Source organism: Punica granatum, chromosome 1 (assembly GCF_007655135.1).
Source record: "Punica granatum isolate Tunisia-2019 chromosome 1, ASM765513v2, whole genome shotgun sequence".
In the NCBI taxonomy this organism is placed as follows: Eukaryota; Viridiplantae; Streptophyta; class Magnoliopsida; order Myrtales; family Lythraceae; genus Punica; species Punica granatum.
In genome coordinates, this window is record NC_045127.1 from 4,561,318 (window position 1) to 4,585,502 (window position 24,185).

At 41.4% G+C, this 24,185-nt stretch overlaps 6 protein-coding genes across 6 annotated transcripts; 1 reads left to right on the plus strand and 5 right to left on the minus strand.

Moving 5' to 3' along the window:
* Positions 1-15: 15 nt before the first annotated feature.
* On the minus strand, positions 16-1,149 carry LOC116191749 (early nodulin-like protein 1). The gene is made up of 2 exons (XM_031520282.1): positions 839-1,149; positions 16-691 (listed from the first exon to the last, which is right to left on the minus strand). The coding sequence occupies exons 1-2, from the start codon at positions 1,044-1,046 to the stop codon at positions 234-236; spliced, it is 666 nt and encodes a 221-aa protein (XP_031376142.1). The 5' UTR covers positions 1,047-1,149; the 3' UTR covers positions 16-233.
* Positions 1,150-2,791: 1,642 nt separating this feature from the next.
* LOC116215049 (TBC1 domain family member 15-like) lies at positions 2,792-8,481 on the plus strand. Its single transcript, XM_031550615.1, has 11 exons — positions 2,792-3,589; positions 4,288-4,383; positions 4,621-4,724; positions 5,061-5,320; positions 5,764-5,886; positions 5,983-6,071; positions 6,470-6,575; positions 7,217-7,314; positions 7,406-7,666; positions 7,913-7,996; positions 8,155-8,481. Exons 1-11 carry the CDS (start codon positions 3,500-3,502, stop codon positions 8,167-8,169), a joined length of 1,326 nt encoding a protein of 441 aa, XP_031406475.1. The 5' UTR covers positions 2,792-3,499; the 3' UTR covers positions 8,170-8,481.
* A 440-nt stretch (positions 8,482-8,921) lies between these two features.
* Positions 8,922-11,395, minus strand: LOC116215042 (COBRA-like protein 10). Its single transcript, XM_031550604.1, has 2 exons — positions 10,733-11,395; positions 8,922-10,463 (listed from the first exon to the last, which is right to left on the minus strand). The coding sequence occupies exons 1-2, from the start codon at positions 11,292-11,294 to the stop codon at positions 9,034-9,036; spliced, it is 1,992 nt and encodes a 663-aa protein (XP_031406464.1). The 5' UTR covers positions 11,295-11,395; the 3' UTR covers positions 8,922-9,033.
* A 1,026-nt stretch (positions 11,396-12,421) lies between these two features.
* Positions 12,422-15,550, minus strand: LOC116193133 (DDRGK domain-containing protein 1). The gene is made up of 9 exons (XM_031521903.1): positions 15,391-15,550; positions 15,120-15,278; positions 14,917-15,022; positions 14,443-14,552; positions 13,995-14,096; positions 13,722-13,883; positions 13,322-13,378; positions 13,154-13,190; positions 12,422-12,974 (listed from the first exon to the last, which is right to left on the minus strand). Exons 2-9 carry the CDS (start codon positions 15,255-15,257, stop codon positions 12,769-12,771), a joined length of 918 nt encoding a protein of 305 aa, XP_031377763.1. The 5' UTR covers positions 15,258-15,278; positions 15,391-15,550; the 3' UTR covers positions 12,422-12,768.
* Positions 15,551-16,779: 1,229 nt separating this feature from the next.
* On the minus strand, positions 16,780-18,372 carry LOC116208594 (thiamine thiazole synthase, chloroplastic). The gene is made up of 3 exons (XM_031542126.1): positions 17,891-18,372; positions 17,312-17,800; positions 16,780-17,187 (listed from the first exon to the last, which is right to left on the minus strand). The coding sequence occupies exons 1-3, from the start codon at positions 18,299-18,301 to the stop codon at positions 17,026-17,028; spliced, it is 1,062 nt and encodes a 353-aa protein (XP_031397986.1). The 5' UTR covers positions 18,302-18,372; the 3' UTR covers positions 16,780-17,025.
* Positions 18,373-21,741: 3,369 nt separating this feature from the next.
* LOC116208605 (protein translation factor SUI1 homolog 2) lies at positions 21,742-23,715 on the minus strand. The gene is made up of 5 exons (XM_031542138.1): positions 23,547-23,715; positions 22,742-22,856; positions 22,438-22,643; positions 22,296-22,349; positions 21,742-22,022 (listed from the first exon to the last, which is right to left on the minus strand). Exons 2-5 carry the CDS (start codon positions 22,776-22,778, stop codon positions 21,978-21,980), a joined length of 342 nt encoding a protein of 113 aa, XP_031397998.1. The 5' UTR covers positions 22,779-22,856; positions 23,547-23,715; the 3' UTR covers positions 21,742-21,977.
* Between the last annotated feature and the right edge of the window lie 470 nt (positions 23,716-24,185).

Here is a 24,185-nt window from a genome sequence, read left to right on the forward strand (position 1 = left end):
ATATATATACAGATATGAGGAATAAATAATTGCCACGCCAATAAATGTTATTACAGCACCAATACATAAAAATCGCAGTGAAAGGCCCCAACCCAATCCATTTGGGCCAAAATCATATAAAGACCGTTGATGACAAATCAATCAAAAACAGCAAAAACCAGTCAGACTCAGGATATCAAACTCGTAAAGTAACCGAGTGAATTATGTGGATCATGGGTTGCGGCGTCTTGTTTTCAGAGAAATAAGAGGGCGGACGGGGCAACGAATGCTGCAATAGAGCCGGTGAAGCCAATGAGGGCCAAACGTGGACTGCTGCTCGGAGGGGGAGGACTTGTTTCGCTGGTCGGGGCTGGGGTCGGGTTTATCTCGACAGTGCCTGCTGGGGGAGATGGGGACTCCTCCCCAGATGGCGCTGGGGATGGGGTGGCGGCGGCTGGTCCTCCCTCCGATGGCGACGGAGACGGAGCAGCGGTCTTGTTGCTGCGGTCAGCTAGGACGACCAGATGAAGCTTTTCGTACTTGAGGCAGTTCTCCTTGACACCGCTGATGAAGAAGAAAGGCCCGGACTGGTTGAACTTGAAGACAGTGTGACCGTCGACGTACTTGGAGATGTAAGAGTACGTGTTGCAGCTGTCAAACGCGTCCTTGGCCACATACAGCACTGAGTCCTCGTTCGGCTTGTAAGTAAACACTGCACAAAAAATATGTCGAGAGAAACAACACGTCGAAATTTAAACAAGGGATCGTGGCTCAGACATTTTGCAGTTTGTACGTGAACGAAGCATATCACATTGAATAACACGGAACCGACTAAACGTAAACATCATCAACCGGTTACCTAGGGAGTCTCCGATTTGGAACCTCATCCTCTCAGCCCACTGGTTGAAAGGATTCGAGCTGTTATCAGAAGGCGCGCTCCATTTACCGTTACCTCCCACACTGAACTCGAACGCGTTGCTCCTCCGTGCGTGAATCAGTATCAAGCATACGAACCCGATGACATGGGATACATTAATGCCAATGTTTCTGCTTGTCCCGCGACCCATTGTTTCTGGCAATGAGCAGAAACGAAACAGAGAAGGGAAAGAACAGAACTCAAAAAGACTTTCAAATGGGACGAGAGAGCTTTGGATGGTGGGGGGACTTGTGATGATCGGTGAGGGCTTTTGTAGCGCAAAATCTTCGAGCTATGTGAATGTGAAGCTTTTTCTTCTTTCATGTGGCTTTCTTGGCTAATGGTGCAAAGCATATGTTCGTTGCATTTTCTTTCTTCTTCTATTTTTTTTTTTATTTTTTTTGGTGTACAACATCCAATTCGAGCTGAATCGATCCACTAAGGGAACTCTCTCAATCATTGATTTTTTTTTCCCGGTTCACAAGCCCTTGATTGAAGAGAATGAATATTGAATTACTTAAACCAACGTATTAAAATTTTTTATGGTATGTCAGCCAAATTTTTTTATTTATTTTTTGGTTTGATGACATGGAAATGAAAAAGAAACGGAGCATGTGGAGAGGTGGAGAGCTAGGCTGTTCTTGAACCCTTTTTGGGGGATCTTTTTGCTTAAGCTTTGCTTTGTGGGTGCTTATACTTTGCTTTTAACATTGCTGAGAATATTCAAATCTTGCGGCTCAGGTTATGAGAATCATTCGACCTGCGTAAGAGCAGTAGTAGTCACAGTTTGCAACTGGACCTCCTCGATGGCTCATGCCGACCCTGATTAAGAGGGGAGAAACGAGAACTCGAATATGAACCGAGGACCCCGAATGTAAGGGCTATGTGAAGGGACAAGGAGAACATTGCTTGGTGGACTGTACATATAAGTTTCAAGGGCCTCCCTCTAGCACGGCGCTCTCTATGCCAAGCTTACCCGATTGCATGTGGATAGAATAATTATACCGAAGGTACAAAATGATAAATAATTGAAAAAGACTTATAGATCTTTCTCCCATTGTGCTCGTCTCTGGCAACAATAAAGGGTCATCGATGGGGTCTGATCGGCTGACAACCTCCCGTAGGCGATCTTGGCTCAGGGGTGAAATGTTCGGGACTGATCCTGAAGATCTCTTGAATCGGAGGTGGGAGCGCCCCCACCCCCGATTCGAGGTCGCCGACGCACTTAGAGCATGACGGTAACCTCAGTGAGGGGTGGGGTCACCCCCCATCAGTGGAGGGAGATCACTCGATCTTAATTCTTTTATTTATTTTTAATTTAAAATTTTAATTAAATTTTTTATTTTAAATTTTAAGCCCCGTTGAATGCCTCTTGCACGTCAGCTGTCACATTAGCATTTTGCTAACGCTGTTTTTCGAGAATAAACGGAATGCATTTGATTGAAACGTTTTCAATATACTCAATTATTACATTTTAAATTTTTTTTGTACCAAAATGATACATTTTTCTAAAACATATTGTACCCCGGTGTAATTAAATTAACCATCTTTTGGACACTCAGAAATGTTAATGATCCACCACAGCATTCAGTTCTAAACATGAAATGGAACTAAGCTCGAGAGAGCCCAAAAATCAGGCCCATTAGGCCGAAAGCCGAAGCCTGCCCGGTGATCACTGCCTGGACCGCAGCAGCAGCTGCTAGCGAGTACTGGCATGGGAAGCAGTGACAGCGAAATGAAACTGGAAGGTAAAACGCCATTTCACTAACTATAAAACACATATATAAGTCCATATAATTTTCTTGCCCATTGACATTGACTGACCAACGGATTTTCGAGGTTTCTAACGTTATCGGGTTTCCCGTAACTTCGTGTTCTCTGTGATTGTATTCATTAAGAGGTGCAATTGGTCGTAGTTTCTGAAGCGCAACGCAGTCTTCCGGCACGTGATATGATGAGCAATTAATCGAGAGGAAATGCATTAAGCGGCCTGCCTGTGCTTCTCCCTGCCAATTGCCATGGGGCCTGCAAGCAAAAGGTACAAAGAGGAAGGAAGGAGAAGACGACGAAGACGACCACGACCACGACGACCAGTCACAAGAAGACTGTAATGCTCATCATATCCACCACCACCACCCTCCGTGACAGACAGACAGACAGAGAGCACCACCACCATGTCCAATTCAACCACTTTTATCTCTATATATTTATATAATATTATTAAATTAGACAGAACAAAACATGAACACATATAAAGAAAGAAGAGAACCCACCCACCCGGTTTTTTTTTTTTTTTATTTTTTTTCCTAGTTCGTTGGTTTTTGATTACTCCGTTGCCACTCTGAATTTGTCCCAGATTGGACTGGGTCCTTTCTAGCAGGATCCCCTGATCTGGGTCGGAGTCAAAATTTCTTCTTTCTCCTCCAATCTTACCTCCGGGGGTTGGGTTTTTATCGGTTATTGCAGCTGGGTTTCAGCTCCTCTTGGCTGCTGCTGATCATTTCGGTTCCTTGATCTTTAACCGGAGGTGAACAGAAGAAGAAGAAGAAGAAGAAGAAGAGGAGGAAAGGTTATCTTTTTCTGCTTTTCTCTCAGTGTCTGCAAATGTGGAGAGATCCCGGGGCGCCTGCGGATTCCTTCTATAAGGTCCGTCCCGAGTGCACGGATGTGCCCAAGACCCGGTTCAAGATCAAGGTGATTCCTTCTTCTCTAATTTTGATGATCAGAATTTTGTTTACTAGCTGGAGAACTGCAAGGTAGGCTGGTCTCGATGTGGAGTTGCTCGGAGGATTGCCAATGGAGAATGAGCTGTGGAATTTCGTTTGTTCGACTAGCAGTACATACTGCATGTCATGAAATGATTGAATTAATGGATCTCTTGGAGGTTCAACTGAGGTAGAGAAGCTAAGAACCCCATCTATGATTAGGAGATGAAGTGCCCGATCTCAGGCTAATTGCAGTCTCTTTCAGAATTTTGAATTTGCAGGCAGGATTACTTCCCACACAGCCATGAAATGTAGCATTACGTGTGAAGGAGCTTTGTTGCAAGAGTTTTATCATTCGATAATAACTTTGAGTTTCTTGCTGTCAATTCAGCATTTCACATCTTCTCTTTATCTGGTTGGGGGTTAGCATAGAATCGTGCTGCAAACTCTCCTCCTTTTCTGATAGGAATCCTCAATCAATACCTATGATGATTGATTTTATTTTTTTATTTTTTTTCTTGTTTGATCCTTCCCCGTGTTTTTGTCCTAGTTGGTCGACTTCCATAAATTACCAATTAGATGTTTCCATAAACTGAAAGAGTTGTGAACTGGACGTCGGAATTCTGGTATAGTCATGCTTCGAGAAGAAATCACTGATTCCTTCTGTTCTTTAATCTGATCACACAGGCTGGGAGAACATTAAGTGCAAGAAAATGGCACACTGCATTTACTCAGGAAGGGTATCTTGACATGGGGAAGACTCTAAGTCGAATCCAACGCGGGGTAAGAACAGCTTTTGCAGGACTAAATGCATTCAGTTATCTGGTTTCAGCATTGCCGATGTAGTTGTTTTATGTGTAATTCTGTGCAAGCTGGTCTGGTCCTTTCTTTCTGCTAATATTCTCCTCATGTTTCTTGTCATTCTCCTACTCTTCTCGCTGCTGCTGTATTCTTTTCTGGTAGCTAACACAAATTCAGTCTGAGTTTCTTATCCTTATTCTTCGTGTTTCATTTGTGTAGGGTGTTCATCCATCCATTAGAGGGGAAGTTTGGGAATTTTTACTTGGCTGCTATGATCCTAAAAGCACTTTTGAGGAACGAGAGCAGATTCGGCAGGGTCGCAGGTAGCTTATATTCTGAATTTGAATTGCTTAGTTTTTACAATGCATATTCATCTGCTTGGAAAAAAAAAATTGAATTATATCTGTACAGCCATCTTTCTCGATAGCATGTGTAGCGGGCTTAAAATGAGGCTTCCACTATGTGTGCTAGACGGGAGGAGTCAAATGCAAATAGATAGGGAGTAAAACAGTTCAAATGTGTAGGAAATATATATTTAGTATTTAATTTTCTGGAATAGAGTAAATAAGAATAGAAGGGCTAATACTGAAATAATGAACTATGTATTTATAAATTGGAACAATGTATAAACAGAAAACTCATGTTTCTGTGTTTTTCAGGATCCAATATATGAGGTGGAAAGATGAATGTTGTCGGATGTTTCCCGTTGTTGGCAGCGGTAGATATGTCACAGCACCAATCATTACAGATGAAGGTAACCCTATTCAGGACCCTCTTGTACTTCAAGAAACAAGCGCACAAGTGGGAGCAGTTAGAGCTTCTCTGAGTAATGGTGATGCTGTGGCCAGTTCAAGTACATCCTCAGTTCGTGTTCTTGACAAGAAAGAGATACAGTGGAAGCTTACACTTCATCAGATAGGTCAGTTGTTATATAGTCTTCTCCTCTAAACTTTAATATGCCATTTCCATTTGTTCCGTGTTGTCTTCCGCCACTCTTAGAAAGTTGCAATATCAGAAGCAAGTCATGGAAATTTTAGGAAAAGGCTGTATGACGTTTAACTAAGAGTAGTTAAGGGCTGTCTGAATTTAATTCAGATGTTTCGCGGTAAAACTTGTTTTAAAAAGTTAATTTAAGATCGTTTCGAAGTTTTTAACGTGTCCTGCATTAAGCAATAGGTTTTTCTGTGATTGAAACTGGCGAGCGGCAGTAGATACCACTGATGATGCAGTCAGCAACTGGTGATCAGAGTTGCTAGTGGTAGAGCAGGACATGGTGGCATAGTAGAAACAGGAGTTTTGTCTTCCAAAGTAACAGATTTGTGTTTTATGTAAGTTTCATCTCACAATATTATTTCTTTACAGGTCTTGATGTGATTCGCACTGATAGGACTCTAGTATTCTACGAGAAGCAACAGAATCTTTCAAAACTTTGGGATATTTTAGCTGTCTATGCGTGGGTAGATACAGATATTGGCTATTGTCAAGGTGAGGATTTACTCGAACTTCTTTTTCATGACAAAGACTGTCCTTGGGAAACCCACTTGTCTTAATGGGCAACTTTGAATGTTACTATGGTGACAGGAATGAGTGACCTCTGTTCCCCGATGATAATTCTTATTGATGACGAAGCCGGTGCTTTCTGGTGCTTTGAGCGTTTGATGCGCAGATTGGTACGCGTATATTATGTTCTCTCTCACCTGATATTCAAATGGTGGTTGATATTCTTCTTTTTTTTTTAGCTCTATCCTGGGAAAGAAAATGGAGTAGAAAAAATGGTCCCAAGCTTGTGTGACAAAATGTACAGATCTATTTTCCAGAACCAAATGCCACCATTCATATTTTTTTTTCCAATGCCATGAGTTTTAAATGAACCAGAGAATACTTATATTATCTCATCTCATGACTTCAAATGGGTTTCTCCTTTCTAGTGGATGCAGTCCATCGCCAGTAGGACTCTTAGAATGTGCTTGTTAAATCTTTAGGCTAATATTGTCCTGCGATTCAGTTCAGTTCAGCTAAATAAAAAATAATTCCCCTCCTGATTTTATTCTTCTTTGAATTCTATAAGCGTGGAAACTTCAGATGCACCGAGAGGTCCATTGGGGTGGAGGCACAGCTTAGTAATCTGGCTGCTGTCACTCAAATTATTGATCCAAAGCTTCATCGGCACCTTGGTATTGTGCTTATAATACTGCATTAATTGTTTTTCTTTGATCAGGGGTTCACTTTTGCACATATTTGTTCAACTTCCTAGTCTTGGTGTCAAAATAGACATTTCTACCTAAAAGCACTGAATCCAAGCTTTGATAATGTTAGTCGAGAGTTAAGTTTCGTGATTTTATAATTTTTAGTTTTCCAACATAGTTATGACCGTAAATTTACATATTAAGAAATTATAGTGAATGGTATTCTAACCATCAGAACCTGTTTCGTTTAATAGCAGTGCATGTTTATTTTAGAAAACTAAGAAAGTGCTCCCCGGTTTTTCTTTTTCATTTGTTAAAGAAAGACTATAAGGAGAAACTGTCTCGGATTTTGCTTGCACCTCATAAGACGTCTCAGCTTGTAAAAGTTCTCGTATTTCTTTTCCCTTCATTTTCAGAAACTGGAAAACTAGGAGGTATATTTCACAACCAGATAGACCATGTGTTCGCCACCAAACCGTTATTTGCTAGATATTAGTAAGAGTGTCCTTAGAGCTCATGAGCTAATTTAATGAACTCTCCAAACTGTATTATTAGGTTACGTACTGGTATTTTTCAGATGCACTGGATGCCTAAGAACGAAAATGATAACCCTTTCTTTATGGATACAGAAAAGCTTGGTGGAGGCGATTATCTGTTTGCTTTCCGAATGCTTATGGTTTTGTTCCGCCGAGAGTTCTCCTTCGGTGATTCACTGTACCTTTGGGAGGTATGCTTTCAATCCCAGAATTGATTCCTGGGTGTTCAAATGTTTTCCATGTCCATATGAAAGTTTTTCCCTGTTCTTGCTTTTGATACAGATGATGTGGGCACTGGAATATGACCCAGACTTGTTCTTATTGTATGAAGAGCCCAAATCAGCAGCAGAAAAGGCTGAGGGGTCCAAAGGGAAGGCCAAATCAATAAGACAGTGCGGCAAGTATGAGAGGGAAAATCTGAAAAATGGAGGAAACAGTTCGGAAGCACCTTTGCCCATCTCAGTTTTCCTCGTCGCTAGTGTTTTGAAGGATAGGAGCTCGAAGCTGATGACTGAAGCTCGGGGCCTCGATGATGTTGTAAAGGTCAGATTTTAGGTTCTACAAAGCAGTCTAGATAAGTTACTCTTCCATTGTAAATTGTAAAATTTTCCAAGCAATTAAATTTTCCTCGATAAATAGCAGTACTGAAAATTTTCTTCAGAAAAAGAGGTTCCCACTTTAACTCTATTATGTGTAGCGATTTCATTATAATCTTAGGTCCATCGAGTTTGATCTTTCTCGGGAAAAGAGTTCCACCCTTTTAAACTGTCCATCTTTTTTTTTTTTCAGATTTTAAATGACATAACTGGAAGTCTCGATGCGAAGAAGGCCTGCACTGGAGCTATGAAACTTCACAAGAAATACTTAAAAAAGGTGACTCCAGGGCTTCCTTTCTTCAGAGCCTATCCATTTGGACTTGCTGTACATTTGGAATGCATGATCTTGGCCAATTGAAGTTTGGAAATCTTCCTTATTTTCGATATATTGTTCTTCTGATTGTCCTGTATTTATTCTTCTTACTTCTTTTGCAGGCTAAGAAGACATAGCATCGAAACTAAGTGTAAATGAACATTCTACACGATTCATGAATAACGGGAAAGTTTACTCATGCCGCGGCACATTTTTTGCAAAATTTAAGAGTAAACGCCATAAGATATCGGGTCAGCGCTCATCAAACTGTACCATCAATTTTTCATCTCAGAGTCGAAGATTTTGACTCTTTATCTCTTCAAGGCTGCTCTCAGGCATCTCTTGTTTTTCAACCATATGTTGTAATCTACAATGTTCTCAGCACAGAAAACAGAGTTTGGTTTATTTCCACTTGAGTTCTCTGTGAATTGTTCTGTCATTTATCCTTAGCAGATTTGAATGAGTTTGGATTCTGAGTTTGCAGATCAATCGAGAACGCACAGCAGACGGTATCTGTGAGTTCACATCCGAGTCACAGTTTCTGCAAACGTTATGTAGACCAGTCGCGAAACCAATAAATCAATTCAAGACCCAAACTTGGTAGCAATTAGAGGCAAATTTGTCAAGACTGAAGATCATCAGGAAATGGCTCTGCTGAGGAAAAACTCAGAGAAACTTAAAAAAATTGTGACCTATCAATTTACATCAGAACGGCATAACAAAGAAACCCCAATTATAATTTGCCTCGTCATAAGTTCTACCACATATATATTAATTATGATTCATTATCATATATATGTATGTGTATATATATATATATATATATATCTCTGTTTTCTTCCTCCAATCTCCTCTCATCCTCTTCTTCCTCTAACCTCATTTTCTTTTTGGGGGAAAAAAAAAAGGACCAAACCGTATCTAATGATTTTGGTTCACTTCATCATCATCCCCTCCTCAGTTCTGAATCACTGCTTACCCTCCTTGTTTTTTTGCAAGAAAAATCACCAGTGGAACCGGTCTGTCATCAGTGCGAACGTCGCAATACCGACAAGAATAACCAGCATAGAGTCGACCCGAGCCCGCTTATCTGAGCTCCCTGTCGGTATGCCCGTGGGAATCGAGCACTCTGCACCGTTGAAGAACACCTTGGTCGGGAACCCGTCCCCTTTTGTTATATCGATGTCCCAATTATCTTTCTTCTTGAAGGAGATCACGGACTGCTGTTTCCCAGGTACCCGCGGGTCCTTGGACGGGTTGGTCCCATTGGTCTCCCCCATCAGGTAATTCAGCCCCTTGAGACCCTGGAAGAAGATGGTGTTGTTGGCGCTGCGATGTACGAGCTTCGTGGCATTGAAGGAGTAGACGGTGTCGAACCCTTGGAAAGCCTTATTCAACTGGACTGCTGTGTACCAATCCTCGAAAGGAATCTCGTCCCAGTTGAAGAGTGTCACTCGGGCTGTCCACCCGCCCCGGTAGTTCGTGTCAATATGCCAGTTGATGCTGACACCACAGTTGTCTGGGCAGGGAAGTGTGGCCGGGATGGGGTTGTGCTTGAGCTTGGCCCAGGCCTTGGCCTTGACTGTCCGGTTATCAAATGGCACCAGGGCAGCCTCCGGGGGAAGGAGCATCGGGCGGGCATTGGCACTGCACTTCCTGTCGGTGTCCTCGCACCCACAGGCGCAGGTGTTGCAGGGGATGACCGAGTCGTTGTAATAGGCCGAGAATGAGACACAGCACTTGGCCTCCTTGGGCTTGGGCTGGGTCATGTTGCAGGTAACCTGCCAGCTAGCAATGGCGGTCGTCACGGACTGGAGACCACTTGGATCCGGGAACTGGGTGTTTTCAATCCGAATGGGAGCCCCACACTTGTAGGTGGGATTGAGCACACCGTTGATCTTCCACCGCTGGGGCGGAGACAGGGCAGTCCGATTCATGTCCGGGGGGATCTTGTAAACGGTCAGCTGGAAGATGGACCTGGCCTTCCATGGGTCCATGACCACGGGGAGCAGAGTTCCATTCCGGCAGCAATAAGGGAGCTTCCCGACCTTGCTGTCATTGGCCCGGTCAGCGGGGAGGTCGGAGATGACTGGCTTCTTATCGCAGTTCATGACCTGGGAGAAGTCGAAGTCTTTGTAGTACTGGCCCGCTGGCCCGTAGATGCACTCAGAAGGGTCACGGCGGTGGGTGTAGGCCCCACGCATGGAGTGGATGAACTCCCCGCGCATCCACTCCCATGTGAGGTTCCAATGGTCGAGGCGGCCCAACAGGTGGTTGTTGTCGATCGTGACCTGGGCCTGGTAGCTGCCTGCGTACGCCTGGAGAACGTCGTATGTCAAGGACAGATCCCCGTATTGCCGGGGCAAGAACTTCGTCTTGGTCGGCTTCACCTTATGCTTCTTGTCTCTGACACAGCACGAGTACATAGAACTCCCTGCAAGTTCGTTATCTGTCAGGTGACGAATAATAAACCAAACCTGGGAGTAATTGTGCGCATATCAAAGGTAATACAGAACAATTTTCATTGTCGATCCTAAGCACATCATATGATATGACACGACAGAAGGAACCGCTACGAGCACTAAGTAATCGCAATTAAATTGAATCTTCACGAAACTTTCATGGAGTTCTTCTTATGATGAGCTCTGAATCAAAACCATATACAAACCGAGGAAGCTAGAGCAAATGCAGAAAGAGACTTACCCCGTCTCATAATCTTGGGGCACTTGTACCCATCGTTCTCGAGCCGGATGGTCTTGGGCAAGGGGACGCCAGGGGGCTTGATCCCAAACACTGTCCCGAGGATGTCGATCTTTGCCTGGATTTGATTGATGTCACCGGCGGTCTCGACCGAAGTCTTCAGATCCGCCATCGGGTACCCCGCGAACAACGTCCCATTCTTGCTGACCTTGGCAGGCAGGTCATCCCCATCGATGATGACCGCGCCGGTCACCGAGACAAGGACCTCCTCGTGCTGGAACTTGATGAACACCCTCCATGCCTTGAGCTCGTCCAGGCCCGCGTTCAGGACAGTGAGCTGCGACTTGAAGGCCCAGGCCTGGGCGGTCGCATTTTTCACGTGAGGGTACTCCTTCTCACGCTCGATGAAATTGTAGGAGAGGAATACCCCCGTGCAGCTCTCCTGCTCGGGTGGCGGCTTATTCTTCTTCTCTTCGGGGTCGTCGTAGTCCTGGGCAGAGACGACCGAGCTGAGGAGGAGCAACGTGACCCAGGCAAGAAACACCCGCATAGGTGGTGTCCTCATGCCTGGCCGGGGTGCTGGGACCGGAACGATCAGATCCAAGGGAACCTCTTAGATTATTTTGGTTTTACTTTTTCTTTTTTTTTTTTTTTTTTTTTTTTTTTCTTTTTTTTTCGGGGGGAATTGATCCGGCGACGAGCCGGAGGGGGGGAGGAGGAGGAAAGGGAGGAACCTTATTTCCTGAGAGGGGAATGAATTGAAATTGGGGTATGGAGGAAGAGAGGAAGAGCCATGGCAGGAAGATTTTGAGAGGACTGAGTCGAATGGGGTAATCTCCTCCGCCAGTTCCAGCGACGGATTCGGCGGAGAGGATGTCTCTTTTCTCTCTCTTCTCCTCCTCTCACCGTTGTTGCAGAGGGAGAGAGAGAGAAGAGAGCTGGTTTCGTTGGTTTTCTGTTTTTGGCGGGAAAGTAGCACTGTCGTCTGTTGTCAACTGTCGGACAGTAAAGTCGTTAGCTTATACATAGCGGGAAAAAAAGGAACTTTTGCGGCAACTGTCCATCTACAAAAACAAATTATAGAAAAGCACTAATTCAACTTCTCACTGCACCCTCAAATGAACTCTAAATCAGCTACATCTCGGCTTGCGCCCCGCACCCGTACGCAACCTCGATCGGGGCGTGCTGACAGGACACGATGATAGTATATACTCCAAGGTTTCCAAATATATAATAGTTATTTATTGCATGATTTTAAACTAGTATGTTCGACATATTAATCATACAAGCCGTCCAAACCCAGTGAGAGATTAGCAAAATTTTCTTCTTCAATTTGGGCATTAGCCCGGATATACCTATGTCACTCAATATGAACTATGTGCTGGATTGGGATATTCATCTCGATAAAATCAGATTAGATTCAGAGCACGAAATTGTAAAAGTATTATGAGTCGTTTACAAATGTAGCTAGGAAATCGAGACACTTTGAGAATTTTCCTTTTTTTTTTTTTAACATGGTAGTATCAACGTAGATAATATTGGCCTTTGACCTAGAAGACGAATTGCACGTACTCACATAGACCACTTCAGCTCCATTTGAGTTCGTGAAACTGAAGAGAAGATTACTTTACTCGAAATGCAATGATACAGATACCATATGCGAATTATCTGAAACCAAAAGCTCCATTTGAGTTCACGATCTGCAGGTTGTCGTTAATCCTTGCATCTTTAGGCCAAATGTGGAAGAGAGCCTTTCCTTTTAAGGTACCAGGAAACATGAGCTCTGTACTTGGTAGTCGAAAAAACGGAACACGAACCTTCAACATCAACTGAAGGTTCATATACACAGAGAGTCCACCATGTCAAGTTGTCAACAGTAAAGTTATGTGTTAAGGCTATCTCCTTGTACTGTACGAGAGCTTTAACTAGCTTTCCCCGCTCTATCTTACGTTCTAAATTCGAAACTTTTCCTACTTTAATCTACAGCAGAAGCAAGAGACTTGGTAGTTGAACAACTTCTAGGTGAAGACTGGAACACCTCAGCTGACGGAAATTTCCTCCATGCTGCTGATTTCCTCCACAAACTGGGCTTTAGGCTCAAGATCGATGAACTGGTTCGACTTGCTCGCCAGGTGGGAAATGCTAACCCTGCCTTGGCGCTTGATGTAGTCTGCAACAGCCTGCATTTCTTCCAGGGATATGTATATGTATTTCCCTCGATCATCCATAACCCCAGAGAGACGCCCTATTATAACACCATAAAGATCAAAACCAAAATGTTCTATAAGATAATAGTCTGATGCGAGGATCAGACTTTATTCGAGCAGAAATCTGTTCAGATATATGTTACATGATCTAGATATTGGTCAGTGGACCATGACAAGACAAAATATTGAAGTTGATAAGATACAGAAGGATACACACCCATACTTTCCAGCGAATTGATACGGTTGATGCATTCCTGCAGCAGTCACCAACAATAGATATGATAATTCAGAAAACATAAATAACTAATCAGCTGAAGTTGTGAAATAAAATGAAGAACCATTACTTATAGATGATCGAAGAGGTAAATAATTGTCGAGGGCATACCTGAGTCCTGAGCTTGAATTCTGCTGCAAGATCTTCTAGGGGAACGCATTTGTTTTTCTGAAAGCAATTTCAAATCAAAGACTTCATTTCAACTCAGGAACCTTCTCTTAATTACTAGAGTCATTTAACACCTAACCCCATATTTATAGTGGTCAAGTTCTGTTACGGCACTTCCATCAGCATGTTCCCTCAGGGCTCGTAATATTGCTAGATCTTAGTAGTTCTAGGAATTATTTATTGCTATTGAAGGAAAGACTTGTGTATGAAATCAATGCTTTTTTGGTTTCAAATAAGCAGTTCTATTGCTATTTTCTTTTCTTTCTGTTTTCAGGATCAACATATAGGCAGTCATTAAATTGCAAGAGTACCAAATAGAGAATTCTAGCATCCTAACAAGTACCTTTATGTAATCCACAAAATTAGTAAGCAAACCCTGATTCCCGTCTTGGACTTCATTTTCCGTAGTGCCTTCCTCATCGACCGAGAATTCCCCTTTCCACTTTTCAAATTCCAGAGCAGCAGCTTCCTCCTCCCTAGCTTTGCGAGCCTTGGCTTCTTCTTCCTGCAAAGATCATGAACTCTTCAACAAGGACGACATGAAGAATACCACCCGCACAGATCCGGATATAAATAAAAGAATTGAATGGAGATGAAAGATGATCAACTAGCACACCAGCATGCGCTCTTTTGCCTCATGCTCCTCATCCTTCCTCCTCCGCATCTCTGCATAGTGGTCTTGCTTTGTTCTTCTGGATTCATGTGCAGCTTCTTCAGCCTAGAGAAACACGTCAGGATGGTGCATAAATCTACTTATACACAGAATTTAAAGGATGGATTAATGAAAAACAAAGAAATAATCAATTAAGGTTGCTGGAAACATTTTCAACATATTTATAGATACTTATTCGCACCAGCTTGTCTTCTGGCTGTTCAAATAGGAAAGTTATTCACCATGTTCATACTTTCACAAGATCTCACTTTTACTCTCCCAAGTCAACTAACACGCAATCCACAAGCGAAGCAGCTAATGTAAGTTTTCCAGCTCGCACTCAACATAGCAATATATCATGGATTGATGACCTTGATAAAATGGGAAATTTTAAGAGCCATAGTAACCTCACCTGTCGCATTGCTTCTCGCTCTTGCCTTCTCCTTCCCTTCTTCTTTGATGCTCTAAGCTCATGGCCTCCAGCCACAGCCTCCTCCTCCTCCTCGCTATCCGCATCCTCCTCTAAATCAACATTAACAATAAAATATCAGAAGATGAAGTTCAGAGAAAAATACACACTTCAAGCACATAATAAATCAGGCTGCTATCCTGTCTAGCCATGTATAAGGCTCTTGTAAAATCAGAGAGGAGACATGACGCAGACATCAAGGTGCAAACAAAAAGTTTCACTTGGCCCCGAGAATTCTCTCCCGTATCGTCGAACATGCCACAGGGGCATGTTCCAGAGCGAACACGAACTTTACTTGCTCGAATTTCCAATCGCCATCGAAACTTGATACAACATACTCAGTTTTCACTGAAGCAAAATGTGCACACCAAGAGACAATTTAACCAAAAGGGGTGCAGGAGAAAGATTAGACTAAACCTTCTAAGGTTGGAGGAGGAGCAGATGAACTACTGGCACCAGCAGCCGGCCTCCGCCGCATCCTCCGGCTCCCAATTGCACGTACTACAGTTTCTCTTTGCGGAGCCTGGAATTCGCAAGCAAGAATAACTGGCTCTCAAACAGGTAACAAAAGGTACGTGAATGAACGCAATTTTGAAAGCAACAATTTCAGAAATCACCACCTGCTGAGCTTCTTCTTCTTCCTCTTCCTCCTCTGCGTGATCCCTCGATCGGGAATCATGCTGCCTTCTCCACAGATACAGCGGGATAAGGGCTACTATGAGAAGCATGGAAAGTATAGCAACTAAAACCTCCTCCATCGTCCAATTCTACGCAGGAACCTGAGGCAAGAGACGATATTTAGCTCAATCTAGCTAACGAAACCCAAGCATTTCTCCCCCATCAAGCAACCATTGCAGATCAAATTACAGGCGATGAACGGAGCAGACAAACCTGCAGAATTACAAAACCCTAATGCCACCTCCTTCAGTTCAGCTTCGCAGATTCGGAGCGGCTGCAGAGGCTGAAGAGGTTGCAGTCCCGATCCGATCGCCACAGATGAGAAGCGAACCCGCCAAAGTAATTAAAGACTGACCGAACCAAACATCGGATTTTATTTTTATTTTTATATTTTTCTTTTTTGGCTTTTTTGGGGTAAATTTTACCTTTCTTCCGTATTTCTTTCCATAAAACCTAATCTAAAACTTCATATTTTACTCTCCATTTGAGGTAAATTTTAAGATTTTCTCTTTTCTTATTCATCTAGCATCGTATCATTTGTGAATCTAAATTAACCGATAAAATTCATAACAAAAAAAATGAAAAAAGTGGAAATTATTATGTAAATTATATAGTTGAATCGGCCATGTTAATTGGAAATTGATTGATCCTCGTGGAAAATACGGTTACAAGTCATACTTGCATCTTGAGTTTTTACTCAAGATAAACTCCCATTTTCCTTTTCTCAGAATTACTTTTACGAGTTTTGCAAAGAATCTGAGTTATGAGCACCTCAATAACGCTTCTACAAAATTCGTGCGTGCTATGACCTTTAATGAGGTTTATCATGTGCAAGCCATGAGCCTTCTAGGTCACGAGCCTCGAGCTTCGACGAGCAACCTGTAAAAGGAAAAGATCCAAGGGAGTTTCGATTTTATTCTTTGATACTTAAATGAGAATATGTACAGAAAAGTAATGAATTGAATGAACCAAACTTTGATTTTGGCAAGGGGTACCTGAAGATGCATTAGAGATTGTAGCAAATATCCAATAGAATATCATAATTTATATCGAATATTCAGTTGAATGTATGATTAGAGATAGTATAATATTTTATAAAGATTTTCATAGAATATTCTAGAGATACATCAATAGATATAGAAGAAATATAAATAAAGAAATACCATTTCAAATATTTAATTATCGATTTAGGTATATCAAGATGAATCCAAAATTATAAGTTTGAACCGGACAGGCTGGATCAATTTTTTCTATCCCTAACACCCATGTAAAAAATGACCAAGTTGTCATTTTAGGGTGATTTTTCTAGTAATATATAACTAACTTCTATGTATATCCAACATATTATTACATAGAAAGACAACTCAGATCATTAGTACTTGATTGGAATCGCCGACATACTCTGTGACCTCAATTCCGTCTAGATTAATGAAAATTTTCGCGCTGCACTAAAATTATTATCAAATCGAAAATTTATATATTTTTAAATTAAGGAACAAAATTTATGTTAGAATTATTAAAATATAAATTTTTTGTACTTTTTATTATTAATCCGTTTTTTTATAATATGGTAACTTATATAAAAAGAAAAAAAATAAGAGAGACTAGGAAAGAGTTATTTTCTTCCTCCATTTCTTTTAGGAAATTCCTCCACAAGCGTTCCATTTCCATTACGCTAACAAGGGAAATTCAAAAAGCTCTAAACATCAAACCATCCACATTCATCCTTATTAACACACAAGACAAGAGGCCCAAAGACATTGCCCATCTCCGCCGCCCTACTAATTAGAACTCCTAATCACTCTCTCCCTCTCTAGTTCTTGAGATTTTCTCGACGGTTGGCTGGCCTCAAGCATCGGCGATCTCGGCGGATTCAGCAGCAGCAAGGATGAGCTCCGGGTGAATCTTCCCTACAAACGACCCGTCCAATGCGTTGGGCAGCCCCAGCGATTTCAGCGCGAGGTGGGCTGCCTTCTGCCCCGATATCATCATCGCCCCAAATGTTGGGCCCTGCGCATGTGGTTTTATTGGCAAAAATCATGACTATGGCACATCTTTGCATTTGATAGGATATGTGAAGTATAGTTTGCATTAAATGGAAAGAAATGAGATGTTAATTAGAATCTAGACGTACCATCCTGGGAGATCCGTCAATCTCCGCGACCTCCATGCCGGTGACAATCATCCCAGGGGTGACCTCCCGGGTGAGGCGGACTATGGCGTCCTCGGCGGTGTTCATGTCGAGGGCCTTCATCCCGGGGACACTGTCAATCATGCCGATGCTGCGGAGCCGTTTCACCCCGGTGGCCCCGAAAGGCCCGTCGTGGCCGCATGAGCTCACTACCACCTTGGCCTCCATGACGTTGGGGTCCATGCAGGACTGGGTGTCATGGTTCATTGAGACGAGGGCCCAGTTGGTGACGACTCCGCCGACCCGCCCGTCCTTGACGATCAGGTCCTCTACCGCCACGGCGTTGAACAGCTTCACGTTGGGCCGGGCCAGAAGCTTGCTCATGATGGTGGATGTGAACAGGGCCGCGTGCTTGATCACGACGTACGTGTCCTGCTCGTCGTACTCGATCCCGAGCTCGTCGAGGAACCGGTGCGCCGGCTTCCTCACCACCTGCACATGTCGGAGATCTTGGCCTGATCGGAAACCTGTACCGAATAAATCGACTCGTGCGGAAGGAAAAAACTATGTGACTAAGCTTACCATGGCGGAGAAGAGCTGGCCGCCGAGCCATGCGCCGCCGCCCGGGCTGACGGACTGCTCGACGATGGCCACCCGGACGGAGGGGTTCTTGCTGAGTTCGTATGCGCAGGAGAGCCCAGCCGAGCCGGCGCCAACGATGACGACGTCGGTGTCAGCGTGGGATATCATGTCCGTCATGTAGCGGCGGGTCATCTCGCGGGAGACGATGGACTCCTTGATTGGGTCGAACTTGAAGGCGGAGAGGTCGTAAGGCGGGGGCCCCGCGGACATGGAGGCGGAGAGGGCGGCGGATCGGGCGGGTTGGAGGCGGAGGAAGGAGGGCGGGGCGAGAGGGGAGCCGAGGAAGGAGCGACCGCAGGAGAAGGCCGGGTTGGGCTTGAGGCCGGAGGAGGTCGGGGTGGAGGCAGCCATGGTGAGGTGACCTGCTCTGCTCTAGAGAAGACTACTGAATAAGGTGAAGTGATAAGCTGGTCTCGGGCAGGGTAGCGTTGGGGTATTTATGATAAAGATGTCAACACGATGCGTGATGCGCAAATTATGCTATTGTACAAACTCTTTCCGTGACCTAAAAATTCGAAATTCACTGAAAACATATCACAACAGGATCAAACCGAGCTCAACTCATACGCCGAGAATATTAGGAGGCGTTTGGTTTCAGAGTTAAAGTAATTTTGATTTTAATTTTGATTTTGATTTTGATTGTGAAAAAGGACAAATGAGATTGTATTATAAATTTGACTTGGGAAACGTGTATTTTTATTGTGTATTTTTGTTGTGTAGTGGACAGAGTTAAAATCAAAATCATAATTCTAAAATTATTTCCACAAACCAAACAAGCCCACTAGTATTTATCACAACAGGATCAAACCGAGCTCAACTCATACGCCGAGAATATTAGGAGGCGTTTGGTTTCAGAGTTAAAGTAATTTTGATTTTGATTTTGATTGTGAAAAAGGACAAATGAGATTGTATTATAAATTTGACTTGGGAAACGTGTATTTTTATTGTGTATTTTTGTTGTGTAGTGGACAGAGTTAAAATCAAAATCATAATTCTAAAATTATTTCCACAAACCAAACAAGCCCACTAGTACTTTTTTAGAGAATATCTCATTTTTTATTCTTTTTTTGGGTTTATAAAGAAAGCCTAAGGCTTAGAACAATAAAAAAAAAATTTTAAATAACTAATAAAAAGACGCGAATAATCTCACTAGATATCGAATTTGTAGTCTTTAAATTAATAATCGAGAACATACGTCACTGGCCTAAGCAATATCTGGTATTTCATCAAAAATTGATGAGCAAATCTATATCTATATGGATGGAAGCTCCTAGGCAACCGCCAGAGGTACCATGCCGTCGGAGGGGATTAATGGTTGCCTTTCCAACCAGTCAACAGGCTGTATCCTTCCTTTTTATTAATGCACTTAATTAATTATAAGTAAATGAGAAAATAGCATATACGCTTTCAATCAATATAAAATTTACGTTTATATTTAAGAACTTAAATTTCTGATAAATGGTGAAAAAAGTGTTTGAAAATAAACATTGATTTTCGAAATTGAATGGTTTCTTTCAATTACAAAAAAAGTTTGTAAACCTAATATAATGAAATAAAAATTTTAATAATTAATAAAAAAATATGATAATTTCATTAAGTATTGAATTTGAAATATCTTTTAATTACGAAGACAGAAATGGAATAGCTTTGACTCTTAAGATTTGAGCATTAATGGGTGCATATATGTGGCACATTTAATGATATTGTAACTAGTATAGTAAATTGCATTGGATTAATCTTCTCTCCTCTTGTGGCAAAAAAAGAAGTAATCCACACGGTTTCTCGGTTTCTTGGGTTGAGATTTTTAATTTAACGCATGAGAGGAAAAAAAATTTATTTAGAGTCAAATATAATATTTATCCCTCGACGATAATTTAATTTACCACATCCATAGAATTATTCATCATTTTATTTTTCATTTGACTCTAGTTTTACTTATGTATAGATTGATATTATTTATCTGTTAAAAAAAACAATATAATAATTAGTAAATGAATTGAGTATGTAGCTTTTCAAAATTAATTAAGCAGAGTAATTAAAAGATAAATGAACTTTTTGAAAATTGTATACATATGATGAAAATTATATGAGGAATTTAAGATTATTGGTGAAAGGAAACATGTAAAAGGGCAGAAATTTTTCCATACAATTTGAAAAATGAATTTTAGGGCTCTAACTCTAAATTCATAATCACGTCTTACTCTAAGATAAATGTTTCTTAAGAGTCGAAACCTGTATAAATCTGATTTTTCTTTTGCAAGCTCAGGGAACAACACATAAAAGTAAGTTCATTCTCCGATCAACAAAATAATTCTCTCGAGTTTGTTTTTTTTTTTATCTTTAACCATATTCTGATATTAGAAAGACAAAATAATTAGTAAATGATTTTATTTCATAAAATCGTGCAACCGGGTCAATAAAACTAATTATTACTATTTCTTTTTTTTTTCCCCTTAACGTATGTTCAATTCAGTTCCTTTATGAAATAAAATGAGATAAATCGATAATTTTATTTTCTTTAATTGTGAGTGATTAGGATGATAATTTTTTGGAGACGGTAATGACGTCAGATAGGATACGAAGGGTCCAGAATCGGGAAGGGAAATGCGACAAGTGGCAATCATGGCGGACATACACCTCTCTCTCTCTCTCTCTCATGATCTTTATTTTCAGTTGCATGGGCGGGACCCACTTGGGATGCCTTTTCATGCGCGCAAATGTCAGCATTGCTGCAGCCCCTTCTGCCTTTTTGGCATCCATTCGTTTGGCGGTTTTCGGCCAGGAGGAAAGATATTTCTTCCGCTTTATTTTGGACTTGTAGTTTTACCCATTCAACATCAAAAATATCTTTTTGCCATTTCCGTATAATAAGGAGCTCTCTAATAGTCTATATCTATTATTATATATACATATAAAGAGCCTTTTTATTTTAGCCGGACATGGGTCATGCGTATCCACACACACACACACACACATATATATATATATATATTTGGGTGAATACCGCATTTACAATTTCCAATAATTGCGTATAATTTTCAATAATTAAAAAATTTTAGCGCAATGTCCCAATTGTTACACGGTGAGTTTATGGATCTTATGATTTCAAAACTTTTATTAAAATGGACTCTTATATTATATTAAGTGCGGAATCATCAATATAAATATGTGAATTTCATTCATTTACTTTGATAATAATTTTTACAATTAATAGGCATTTATTTTATACTACCTCTAATTAATTTAATATTTTTATTGCAATGTAACGAAAATAAATTGACCAAATCCTTAACAGTAAAGTAGAAACGCGGTACAACGCAAAGAAAAGGAGAGAAAAAGTAGGAGAAATAAGAGGGAAAGATAATTATTATTAAGTGAAACACGGCCACATGACCTTACTGGTAATCGACTCTTACATTATTATTTCTTTACTTGACCGTCGTTTATACTTTATATAGTCCTGATCTATGAAGAGCTGAAATGGGCCACTTTGAGGCCCAATTTATTTGACCCAAATGAAACTAACCAGGTGGGGCAGATTGCAAATAATTGAAAGTTACGGGGCTATAATTGTGATAAACAATGATTAGACATGACGGAACATACAATCATAGGAGACGTACCCGATCAGGCTAATCCAAAGTGATTGGATGACAATTGGTGTGATGGAATCGGTGATAAGTTGGAAATAAGCTTGCCGTGCAACATCCGGAATCTGATCTGATGATTCCAAATTCCATCCCATTCGACTCCAAATTCATATTCTTTCAAACCACACGCTTCAAACGAGAGGAGAGGGCGAAAATGCAAAACAAATAATTAATACCAGTCACACAGGCTGTCATGTACTCCATAACCACATAATACTAAACGCACAAGACAGAAACCAGATAAACAACCAGGAATGACGGAGCCAAGGAGCTCACGCAAACATAGCAATCAGCAGCACAAGCTTAAGTTTTTTAAATATCAAGCCTTCAACTAGTCTAAGATGGGGCATGTATATATTAAGTGAAACACGGCTCAATCAGAAACCATGAATCTTGATATGCTCCTTCTTCACAATGCCAGCCTGAAACCAATTACCAGAGAAAAGGAAGAGCAGAGTCAGGATACACAGCGATAATCCCACGATGCAAAAAGTAGATGCTCCATTACAAGACTTATGATTGTGCCAAATTAACATCCAAGGCACATCTTTCCTATAACAAGGGCAATCGTTGTACATTACAACAACACGCAATTCGCCCTTAATCCAATTCCAGAGATGGAGACCGAAATAAAAATTACAACTGTAGTTCATTTTAATTTATAATTTATTTCTGTCCAGGGATCTATCATTTACCTGGACAAGGAAGGTCGAAACATTCTTCCGCTGATCACCTTGAAGTTGAATGACCTGTTATCATAGAGAAAGAGACTTGAAGAATTCTGGATATAGACCAAACGAGGATAGATTAAACTAAATCCAAGAAAACATCATGTACCTGCCCTAGTTCTGGATCCTGAACAACAGTACCATTGCAGCAAAACTCTTTCTTAAGGTCTTTCAGAATCTTGTTGTAGCTGAATTCTTTTTTAAGTCCCTGCACGGTTGTCAGGCTCTTCCTACCATTCCGCTGTTGTATGCGAATATGGACATACTCCTTTGTTCCAGCACCAGAGTCCTCAGAACTCGCATCAGCAAAAGGATCTAGCATCCACACATCGAGCCGCGTAAACAATGATTCAGAGAGGAGAAAACAAAACTCACTTATAAATTCGCACTTCAATTGACAACAATTGACATACCAAAAGTAGTAGGAATCTGGGTGTCGAGATCAGACATGAAACTTGGCTGCTGTTGGAAACGGATAATCGTGACCAGGGTGCTTAGGAGCTGGATAATACGGCAAGCGTGGTACGTCTGGAAAAAAAAAAGTTAACACCACCAAGCACAGGTAAAATTTTCCAGCAAGGCACAAACCTCAAACTATCATTTAACCAAAGGTCCACAACTCAGAAACCCAACAATCGAAAAAGATCAAACGTTGTCCAGATAAAAAGATAAGCAAACTCAAACTGCCCCAACAGACAAAAAGAATCAACATCACATATTGCTCCGGACTTCCTAGGACAACCATTGAACATGTAAGTTCATCTGATCAGTACATTTGAGATAATGATTCATGCTAACATAGCCGCGATAATTATTTACCAAGGAATTATATTGAGCAAACCAAATTGAAAACTTTATCCAAAGGGAAATAACAAATCAGACAATGCTTCCTAACGTCTTGGATTACTTTCCAATAATATATCCACGCATGGATCATCATGAAACATCAGCTAATCCTCCACAGAAACACCCAAAAGGCCAAACATCTAGCAGCAGATCGAGAAACCCTAATTCACTCCCACAAACACGCAACGGGCAGATCAACACCAACGAACGACAGATCGTGAGCACGGAAACCATATGAGATGAGGAGACTCATGAACCCGAAATTGGCGGCAAATACATACTCAACATGCGTCGCTCAGCACATAGATCTGAATAACATCGGAAAAAGTGAAGAAATCAATCGGATCGGGATCAAAACAACAGGGGAATTACCTGATCCAAGGTTCAAAGGCTCGATCGAAGGAAATTTAGCGGATGAGCAAGAGAGAGGAAACCCTAATTCGATAACTTTGAGCACGCTCTCTCTCTCTTTGCCTCTCTCTCTCTCTCTCGGTAGGAAGTCCTGTTCGCCTGCAAGGAGAGAGAGTGGGCGGATAACTTCCGCTTTTGCGCGATATATATTTAGGGCCGCCACCGAAAAAAAAACATTAACGAAGATAAATATTCTGCCATACCGGGAAAAAAATGACAGTTATGCCTTTTACTTTGGGAACTATGGTATGCCGAATCCAATTGTTTCGGACCTCGATTAATTCGGTTCGAGTCGAATTGGCTCATTAAGAGTAAAATTCTCTCATTGTGAATAACAAATTCGAACCTAATATCTTGCTTCAAGAGAACCAGTGTCGAGCCGATTAAATCAATTTACGTTCACAAAATTTTACTTTTTTAAAAGTAGCAATTCTAATTTCAATTTTTTTAGAATTTTCTCCAGTATTATAATTGGAAAGTGAATTTTAGACAAATAATATAAGAAGTTATAAGACAATTGAATTGGCATTATAAAATTAGCCCTTGTGCACGCGCAAAGGTCATCTCTTTATGGTTTGTTTTTAGTCGGCTTTTCATATC

Coding starts and splice junctions, on each gene's coding strand:
- LOC116191749 (XM_031520282.1), bottom strand. CDS start 1,046: ATGGGTCGCGGGACAAGCAGAAACATTGGCATTAATGTATCCCATGTC. Junction 692..838: donor CCAAATCGGAGACTCCCTAG/GTAACCGGTTGA, acceptor TTTTTTGTGCAG/TGTTTACTTACAAGCCGAAC.
- LOC116215049 (XM_031550615.1), top strand. CDS start 3,500: ATGTGGAGAGATCCCGGGGCGCCTGCGGATTCCTTCTATAAGGTCCGT. Junction 5,887..5,982: donor AGATATTGGCTATTGTCAAG/GTGAGGATTTAC, acceptor CTATGGTGACAG/GAATGAGTGACCTCTGTTCC. Junction 7,315..7,405: donor ATTCACTGTACCTTTGGGAG/GTATGCTTTCAA, acceptor CTTTTGATACAG/ATGATGTGGGCACTGGAATA.
- LOC116215042 (XM_031550604.1), bottom strand. CDS start 11,294: ATGAGGACACCACCTATGCGGGTGTTTCTTGCCTGGGTCACGTTGCTC. Junction 10,464..10,732: donor CCCCAAGATTATGAGACGGG/GTAAGTCTCTTT, acceptor ACGAACTTGCAG/GGAGTTCTATGTACTCGTGC.
- LOC116193133 (XM_031521903.1), bottom strand. CDS start 15,257: ATGGAGGAGGTTTTAGTTGCTATACTTTCCATGCTTCTCATAGTAGCC. Junction 13,884..13,994: donor AGGCAAAAGAGCGCATGCTG/GTGTGCTAGTTG, acceptor TGATCTTTGCAG/GAAGAAGAAGCCAAGGCTCG. Junction 13,379..13,721: donor ATTTTGTGGATTACATAAAG/GTACTTGTTAGG, acceptor AATTGCTTTCAG/AAAAACAAATGCGTTCCCCT.
- LOC116208594 (XM_031542126.1), bottom strand. CDS start 18,301: ATGGCTGCCTCCACCCCGACCTCCTCCGGCCTCAAGCCCAACCCGGCC. Junction 17,801..17,890: donor GCCAGCTCTTCTCCGCCATG/GTAAGCTTAGTC, acceptor CGACATGTGCAG/GTGGTGAGGAAGCCGGCGCA. Junction 17,188..17,311: donor TTGACGGATCTCCCAGGATG/GTACGTCTAGAT, acceptor CCACATGCGCAG/GGCCCAACATTTGGGGCGAT.
- LOC116208605 (XM_031542138.1), bottom strand. CDS start 22,778: ATGTCTGATCTCGACACCCAGATTCCTACTACTTTTG. Junction 22,350..22,437: donor AGGATCCAGAACTAGGGCAG/GTACATGATGTT, acceptor CTATGATAACAG/GTCATTCAACTTCAAGGTGA. Junction 22,023..22,295: donor TTTCGACCTTCCTTGTCCAG/GTAAATGATAGA, acceptor AATTGGTTTCAG/GCTGGCATTGTGAAGAAGGA.